The sequence below is a fragment of the Ostrea edulis genome, chromosome 3 (genome assembly GCF_947568905.1).
Source record: "Ostrea edulis chromosome 3, xbOstEdul1.1, whole genome shotgun sequence".
Taxonomy (NCBI): domain Eukaryota; kingdom Metazoa; phylum Mollusca; class Bivalvia; order Ostreida; family Ostreidae; genus Ostrea; species Ostrea edulis.
This window is the reverse complement of record NC_079166.1, coordinates 29,943,377-29,952,808: the sequence shown is the minus strand read 5'-3', so window position 1 is coordinate 29,952,808 and position 9,432 is coordinate 29,943,377. Positions and strand designations below refer to the sequence as shown.

The 9,432-nt window shown below is 40.2% G+C and overlaps 1 protein-coding gene across 1 annotated transcript; it reads left to right on the top strand.

The window, feature by feature from the left end:
* The first annotated feature begins 56 nt into the window (after positions 1 to 56).
* Positions 57 to 1,158, top strand: LOC130053524 (ankyrin repeat domain-containing protein 17-like). Its single transcript, XM_056160856.1, has 3 exons — positions 57 to 527; positions 580 to 852; positions 1,009 to 1,158. The coding sequence occupies exons 1-3, from the start codon at positions 57 to 59 to the stop codon at positions 1,156 to 1,158; spliced, it is 894 nt and encodes a 297-aa protein (XP_056016831.1).
* Positions 1,159 to 9,432: the final 8,274 nt, after the last annotated feature.

Genomic DNA, 9,432 nt, shown 5'->3' with positions numbered 1-9,432 from the left:
ACATGTGAGTGTGGTGGAGGAGCTGGTGAAGGCGGGGGCTGATCTATATGTAGAGGATGTTAAACGGGAATACACCACTGACAGCTGCAAGTAGGGCAGGATATGTGAGTGTGATACATGAGCTGGTGAATGTGGGGGCTAATGTCAATCTACAGGATAATTCCGAGAATACACCACTCACAGCAGCACGTAAGGCAGGACGTATGCTTGTGATACAGGAGCTGGTGAAGATGGGGGCTGTTGTCAATCTACAGTATAATCCAAGGAATACACCACTCACTGCTGCAAGTAAGGCGGGACATGTGAGTGTGGTGGAGGAGCTGTTGAAGGTGGGTGTTGATGTCAATCTACAGGATAATCCCGGGAATACACCATTCACAGCTGCAAGTAAGGCAGAACATGTGAGTGTGTTGAAAGTGCTGGTGAAGGTGGGTGCTGATGTGAATCTACAGGATAATCCCGGGAATACACCACTCACAGCTGCAAGTAAGGCAGGACATGTGAGTGTGGTGGAGGAGCTGGTGAAGGCAGGTGCTGATATCAATCTACAAGATGAATATGGGAATACACCACTAACAGCTGCAAGTAAAGGAGGACGTGATTGTGGTGGACAAGCTGGTGAAGGTGGGGACTGATGTCAATCTACAGGATAATGACGGGAATAGTCCTCTGAAAGCTGCAAGTAAGGCAGGACATGTGAGTGTGGTGGAGGAGCTGGTGAAGGCGGGAGCTGATATCAATCTACAGAATTATGACGGGGATACACCACTGACAGCTGCATGTGAGTTAGGGCATGTGAGTGTGGTAGTAGAGCTTGTGAAGGCAGAGGCTGATGTCAATCTACTGGATAATGTAAGGAATACACCACTGATAGCTGCATGTGAGGGAGGACATGTGAGTGTGATGGGGGAGCTGGTGAAGGCGGGGTCTGATAACAATCTACAGGATAATGACGGGAACACACCACTGACAGTTTCATGCGAGGGAGGACATCCTAGTGTGGTGTAGGAGCTGGTAAAGGCGGGGGCTGATATCAATCTACAGGATAATGACGGGAATACACCTCTGACAGTTGCATGCGAGGGAGGACATCTGAGTGTGGTGGAGGAGCTGTTGAAGGTGGGGCGAAGAAGAGCTCTGGAACATGTTCACAAATGAGGCAGTGTCAGTCAATAAATACCTCAACCCACCCTCACCCCCGAATTATCATTTAAGCATTTTCAAATTTGGATAAAAGCACAATTTATTATCTTGTCTCACTTGACAAACATTTTTGCTAGAAAAATTTTTGACACTCCCTCTTACTTTAAGAAAAACCTTGATGCTACAGTTCGATACACATTCATGCCCGAAAGTCAAACTGATTTGACATGTCTTTCTGATTATTTTACGCCTATATTGATGAAAGATATTGTCAATAAATGTATTTACTCCTTTTCCAAAATTTGAAACGTCTCAAATATAACGATAGAATTTTTCTCGTACATAATGTCTGTCCCACATATAATATACCTGTAGTTCAGTATAATAACCAATTCTAACCGCATCAAAAATATACAAATGTTGCACATTCTAAATTTAATTCATGATCACATTATTCGTTTTGTACTATAGTGAGCCCTTATATGTCCGCCTGCACTATATGTTCGCCTGCACTAAATGTCCTCTCAATGTTGAACCGAACTGTCACTATATGTTTGTTTAGACTGAAAATACACATGTATTCAAAACAAACATGTACAACATGCACTTCCCGAATTGTTTATATATATATATATATATATATATAGAGAGAGAGAGAGAGAGAGAGAGAGAGAGAGAGAGAGAGAGAGAGAGAGAGAGAGAGAGAGAGAGAGAACGTTTTAGGGACTGTAACTGTTTGGTGTACATCAGACATTCTGCAATTAAAAGAGACAGTAGAGATGATGTGGTGGTGACCGACAGATCAATGTGGTGTATGAATATAAAGGATGAATGGAGACTGTGATGTACTAAGACATCTGTTGTGTGTTCATCTAGATGTAAAACAGTCTATACGGTTGTATCATAAGTGCAATGATAGTAAGTCATGTGTGAAATTTCTGATTAATGAGCGGTATTTTGATTATATAACGGAGAAGGTGATGATTCTGCGGGGGGGGGGGGCATCAATGTCAGGACGAGGTATTGAGTATGACTGTGTTAGACAGGGAGGAATTGTTGTTTTTATATATACATTGTATATATATATATTTTTATTATTTTTCAACATTCTGTACATAGGTCATGGTATATCTTCATAATATATACATGTAATATAGAATTACAGAAGTGTTTATTTCTTTTAGAGAGAGAAAGAAAGAAAGAAGGAGAGAGAGAGCTATGAAAATATTTGGTTCCATCTGTTCCAAAGGGCATCAAAATTTTCAGTATCGCCATTTTTATAAGAAATGAATTTTTGTGTTTCATAGAATAACTTTAAAAATGATATTGCAGAGCGCAGACTCAAATTTTTCTCTGTACACCTTGCTGTATAAATATAATACTTTAACCAAAAGATGAGAATATTTTGTATACCCTTGTTTTTCTCAAGGATGCCTACTATAAAAGACTTTTTTGTAAAGATTAGTTGACAATTTGTTTTCTGTTCTAAGTAATGAGAAATGATTGAACACAATTACCTTCCCACATTATATGTTCTATTGTTTCCTCCTCATTGTGACAAAAGGTACACATTTTTGAGTTCACTTTTTTTATTTTAAATAAAAAAGAGTTTGCTGCTAAAACTTTATTAAGTATTCTATATTGGAACCTTTGAAGTTTACAATTTTTTGTTATTATGAAAGGTATTTTGTGGATTATTTTCCATTCAGTATTACCCATTTCTAAGAGTTCACTCCATTTTGTTTTGTCTGTTGTCACAGAGGAAGTTTTGTTGAGAAGTTCATAAAAGCATTTGGACTTTTTACATTTCAGTACATTGTATATGTTTGACATAATGAATGAATTTGCCAACTTTTTCAAACTTTTTTTTTGGGGAGGAATTGTTTGTTCTAGAGAGGACTGCTGTGTAAGTACAGTGAAGATTGGCATGACAGAAAGTACAAAGCGACAGAGTACAAGAGAGTGATGTGTGATATAAAGAAACATATGTCAGAAGAGAATCTGTATAGTCCCTGATAGAATTGTAGAGATATGTTGTTACTGAGTACAAGAGAGTGCTGTGTGAGATAAATAAACATGTCAGTAGACACTCTGTATAGTCCCGGATAGATTGTAGAGAGGTGTTTTTACGGAGTACAAGAGAGTGATGTATGACATAAATAAACATGTCAGAAGACACTCTGTATAGTCCCTGATAGATTGTAGAGAGGTGTTTTTACGGAGTACAAGAGAGTGATGTATGGCATAAAGAAACATGTAAGAAGACACTCTGTATAGTCCCTGATAGAATTGTAGAGAGGTGTTACTTTGTCAGTATATATACTGAGTATAAAACCCAATGGGTTACTAATGTCTTTGTAGATACATGTGATGATGTTTAATGAATTCTCTCTCGTAAGTTTCCATTTGTCTGTGTATAATAAGAAAGTGTTTTAACATAATCAATAGTCGACGCTTTCTGAAATTATACAGTGTCGTTAGCAATAGCATGTTAATCTTATAAATTATACAGTGTCGTTAGCATAGTATGTTAAACCTTATAAATTATACAGTGTCGTTAGCAATAGTATGTTAATCTTATAAATTATACAGTGTCGTTAGCAATAGTATGTTAATCTTATAAATTATACAGTGTCGTTAGCAATAGTACGTTAAACCTTATAAATTGTCGACATTGTTGGTGAATAGTTGTATGTTTGACGTCACTCTGTATGACTCTCAGTCATTGATTATAATTATGTGTACGTGTGTGTATTGCTTATTATCAATGTTTATGTTTGTTATTCTTAGAATCAGTATCTAATACTTTTGTTACATGTCAAAATCAGGTATCTGACATGGAAGAAATAAAATACTCTACATGTGTACATATTTGTTCAAACTTTTTGTTCTCCCTGCATGGATTTCGTACCTCTTGAATTTTGATTTAAGGTCAATATCATCGGAACTCCTGTTCTGTAACATAATGTCCCCCATGAATCCCAGTCGGATTTTCCGCCTGTTGTGTGTGTGTGGGGGGGGGGGGTCCAACAATTTGGAATTTGGTAGATGGGAGGTCACTCGCGGATTAAGGAGGGGGATAAGGTTTTTAGCTCACCTGAGCTGAAAGCTCACGTGAGCTATTCTGATCAGCTTTTCTCTGTCTGTCTGTCCGTAAACATTTTACATTGCGACTCCTTCTGCAGAACCACTCAGCCAATTTCAAGCAAACTTAGCCAAACGCATCTTTGGGTGGGGGAGGGGGGGGGGTTCAAGTTTGTTCAAATGAAGGGCCATTTCCCTTTCAAAGGGGAAATAATCACAAAAATAGGATGCGGTCATTTAAAATTTTTCTCAAAAATCACTGTGCCAGAAGAGATGAAATTTACACGAAAGCTTCCTGACATAGGACAAATTCAGGTTTGTTCAAATCATTGCATCCGGTGGTAGGAAGGGACCACAAGGGGGATCAAAGTTTTACATACAAATATATAGGAAAAATCTTTTTTTTAAAAACCTTCTCAAGAACCAATGAGCCAGAAAAAGCTGATATTTACATGAAAGCATCTGACATAGTGCAGATTCAAGTTTGTACACATCATGGCCCCCGGGGGTAGGATGATGCCACAGGGGAATAAAAGTTTAACATACAAAATATATAGGAAAAATCTTTAAAATCTTCTCAAGAACCACTGAGCCAGAAAAGCTGATATTTACATGAAAGCTTTCTGACATAGTGTAGATTCAAGTTTGTTCAAATCTTGCCCCCGGGGGTAGGATGCCCGGGGCAACAATAGGGGATCAAAATTTAACATACAAATATATAGGGAAAATCTTTAAAAATCTTCTTCTCAAGAACCACTGAATCAGAAAAGCTGATTTTTACATGAAAGCTTTCTGACATAGTGCAGATTCAAGTTTGTTCAAATCATGACCCCGGGTGTAAGATAGGGCCACTAGGGGGATCAAAGTTTTACATACAAATATATAGGGACAATCTTTAAAAATCCTCTTCTCAAGAAGCACTGAGACAGAAAAGCTGATATTTACATGAAAGCTTTCTGACAGTGTAGATTCAAGTTTGTTCAAAATTTGGCCCCCGGGGGAAGAATGGGGCCACAAAGGGTGATAAAGTTTTACACACAGATATAGGGAACATCTTTAAAAATCATCCTCTCAAGAACCATTTGGCCAAAGAAGTTGACATTTACATGAAAGCTTTCTGACATTGTGTAGATTCAAGTTTCCAAAAATTATGGCCTGCAGGGTACATGTAGGTTGGGGCCATAATAGGGACTAAGGTTTTACATGCAAATATATATGGAAAGTCTTCAGATATGGGCCAAGGTGACTCAGGTGAGCGATGTGGCCCATGGGCCTCTTGTTGAAATGGCACAGATTACCTTTGGTACCTCCCGTAAGGTAGGGGGCACCCCTCATGAACAGTTCCAATATGTTTACTCCTGTCCTTAATTCCAAAGTCCCTGTTGTCCGATGTATGTTTTCATAAGCTTATACATCAATTATGTTGAATTGATCTTAGTATCTGTGTTTTCCTGTTCACACAGCGTGTGACTATACATGTAGTACTTGCATTTTAAGGAAAGAGCATCTACGGTATTAGTCTAGTGGTCATTGTTAACTACACAACCGGTCACGATATTATTCCACTGGTCAGTGTTAACTACACAACCGGTCACGGTATTAGTCTAGTGGTCAGTGTTAACTACACAACCGGTCACGATATTATTCCACTGGTCAGTGTTAACTACACAACCGGTCACGGTATTAGTCTAGTGGTCAGTGTTAACTACACAACCGGTCACTGTATTATTCCACTGGTCAGTGTTAACTACACAACCGGTCACGATATTATTCCACTGGTCAGGGTTACTACAAAACCGGTCACGGTATTAGTCTAGTGGTCAGTGTTAACTACACAACCACTCACGGTATTAGTCAAGTGGTCAGTGTTAACTACACAACTGGTTACTGTATTAGTCTAGTGGTCAGTGTTTACTACACAACCAGTCACGGTATTAGTCAAGTGGTCAGTGTTAACTACACAACTGGTCACTGTATTAGTCTAGTGGTCAGTGTTTACTACACAACCAGTCACGGTATTAGTCTAGTGGTCAGTGTTAACAACACAACCGGTCACGATATTATTCCACTGGTCAGTGTTAACTAAACAGCCGGTCACGGTATTAGTCTAGTGGTCAGTGTTTACTACACAACCAGTCACGGTATTAGTCAAGTGGTCAGTGTTAACTACACAACCGGTCACGATATTATTTCACTGGTCAGTGTTAACTACACAACCGGTGACAGTATTAGTCTAGTGGTCAGAGTTTGCTACACAACCAGTCACGGTATTAGTCAAGTGGTCAGTGTTAACTACACAACCGGTCACGGTATTAGTCTAGTGGTCACTGTTAACTACACAACCGGTCACGATATTATTCCACTGGTCAGTGTTAACTACACAACCGGTCACGGTATTAGTCTAGTGGTCAGTGTTAACTACACAACCGGTCACTGTATTATTCCACTGGTCAGTGTTAACTACACAACCGGTCACGATATTATTCCACTGGTCAGTGTTACTACAAAACCGGTCACGGTATTAGTCTAGTGGTCAGTGTTAACTACACAACCACTCACGGTATTAGTCAAGTGGTCAGTGTTAACTACACAACTGGTTACTGTATTAGTCTAGTGGTCAGTGTTTACTACACAACCAGTCACGGTATTAGTCAAGTGGTCAGTGTTAACTACACAACTGGTCACTGTATTAGTCTAGTGGTCAGTGTTTACTACACAACCAGTCACGGTATTAGTCTAGTGGTCAGTGTTAACTACACAACCGGTCACGATATTATTCCACTGGTCAGTGTTAACTAAACAGCCGGTCACGGTATTAGTCTAGTGGTCAGTGTTTACTACACAACCAGTCACGGTATTAGTCAAGTGGTCAGTGTTAACTACACAACCGGTCACGATATTATTTCACTGGTCAGTGTTAACTACACAACCGGTCACAGTATTAGTCTAGTGGTCAGAGTTTACTACACAACCAGTCACGGTATTAGTCAAGTGGTCAGTGTTAACTACACAACCGGTCACTGTATTAGTCTAGTGGTCAGTGTTTACTACACAACCAGTCACGGTATTAGTCAAGTGGTCAGTGTTAACTACACAACCAGTCACTGTATTAGTGTAGTGGTCAGTGTTTACTACACAACCAGTCACGGTATTAGTCTAGTGGTCAGTGTTAACTACACAACCGGTCACGATATTATTCCACTGGTCAGTGTTAACTACACAACCGGTCACGGTATTAGTCTAGTGGTCAGTGTTAACTACACAACCGGTCACAGTATTAGTCTAGTGGTCAGTGTTTACTACACAACCAGTCACGGTATTAGTCAAGTGGTCAGTGTTAACTACACAACCGGTCACGGTATTAGTCTAGTGGTCAGTGTTAACTATACAACCGGTCACGGTATTAGTCAAGTGGTCAGTGTTAACTGCACAACCGGTCACTGTATTAGTCTAGTGGTCAGTGTTAACTACACAACCGGTCACGATATTATTCCACTGGTCAGTGTTAACTACACAACCGGTCACGGTATTAGTTTAGTGGTCAGTGTTTACTACACAACCAGTCACGGTATTAGTCAAGTGGTCAGTGTTAACTACACAACAGGTCACGGTATCAGTCTAGTGGTCAGTGTTAACTACACAACCGGTCACGGTATTAGTCTAGTGACAGTGTTAACTACACAACCGGTCACGATATTATTCCACTGGTCAGTGTTGACTACACAATCGGTCACGGTATTAGTCTAGTGGTCAGTGTTAACTACACAACCGGTCACGATATTATTCCACTGGTCAGTGTTAACTACACAACCGGTCACGGTATTAGTCTAGTGGTCAGTGTTAACTACACAACCGGTCACAGTATTAGTCTAGTGGTCAGTGTTTACTACACAACCAGTCACGGTATTAGTCAAGTGGTCAGTGTTAACTACACAACCGGTCACGGTATTAGTCTAGTGGTCAGTGTTAACTATACAACCGGTCACGGTATTAGTCAAGTGGTCAGTGTTAACTGCACAACCGGTCACTGTATTAGTCTAGTGGTCAGTGTTAACTACACAACCGGTCACGATATTATTCAACTGGTCAGTGTTAACTACACAACCGGTCACGGTATTAGTTTAGTGGTCAGTGTTTACTACACAACCAGTCACGGTATTAGTCAAGTGGTCAACCAGTCACGGTATTAGTCTAGTGGTCAGTGTTAACTACACAACCGGTCACGATATTATTCCACTGGTCAGTGTTAATTAAACAACCGGTCACGGTATTAGTCTAGTGGTCAGTGTTTACTACACAACCAGTCACGGTATTAGTCAAGTGGTCAGTGTTAACTACACAACCGGTCACTGTATTAGTGTAGTGGTCAGTGTTTACTACACAACCAGTCACGGTATTAGTCTAGTGGTCAGTGTTAACTACACAACCGGTCACGATATTATTCCACTGGTCAGTGTTAACTACACAACCGATCACGGTATTAGTCTAGTGGTCAGTGTTAACTACACAACCGGTCACAGTATTAGTCTAGTGGTCAGTGTTTACTACACAACCAGTCACGGTATTAGTCAAGTGGTCAGTGTTAACTACACAACCGGTCACGGTATTAGTCTAGTGGTCAGTGTTAACTATACAACCGGTCACGGTATTAGTCAAGTGGTCAGTGTTAACTGCACAACCGGTCACTGTATTAGTCTAGTGGTCAGTGTTAACTACACAACCGGTCACGATATTATTCCACTGGTCAGTGTTAACTACACAACCGGTCACGGTATTAGTCTAGTGGTCAGTGTTTACTACACAACCAGTCACGGTATTAGTCTAGTGGTCAGTGTTAACTACACAACCGGTCACGATATTATTCCACTGGTCAGTGTTAACTACACAACCGGTCACGGTATTAGTCTAGTGGTCAGTGTTAACTACACAACCGGTCACAGTATTAGTCTAGTGGTCAGTGTTTACTACACAACCAGTCACGGTATTAGTCAAGTTGTCAGTGTTAACTACACAACCGGTCACGGTATTAGTCTAGTGGTTAGTGTTAACTATACAACCGGTCACGGTATTAGTCAAGTGGTCAGTGTTAACTGCACAACCGATCACTGTATTAGTCTAGTGGTCAGTGTTAACTACACAACCGGTCACGATATTATTCCACTGGTCAGTGTTAACTACACAACCGGTCACGGTATTAGTTTAGTG

Coding starts and splice junctions, on each gene's coding strand:
- LOC130053524 (XM_056160856.1), top strand. CDS start 57: ATGTTAAACGGGAATACACCACTGACAGCTGCAAGTAGGGCAGGATAT. Junction 528..579: donor TGGTGGAGGAGCTGGTGAAG/GCAGGTGCTGAT, acceptor CACCACTAACAG/CTGCAAGTAAAGGAGGACGT. Junction 853..1,008: donor ATGTCAATCTACTGGATAAT/GTAAGGAATACA, acceptor AGTGTGGTGTAG/GAGCTGGTAAAGGCGGGGGC.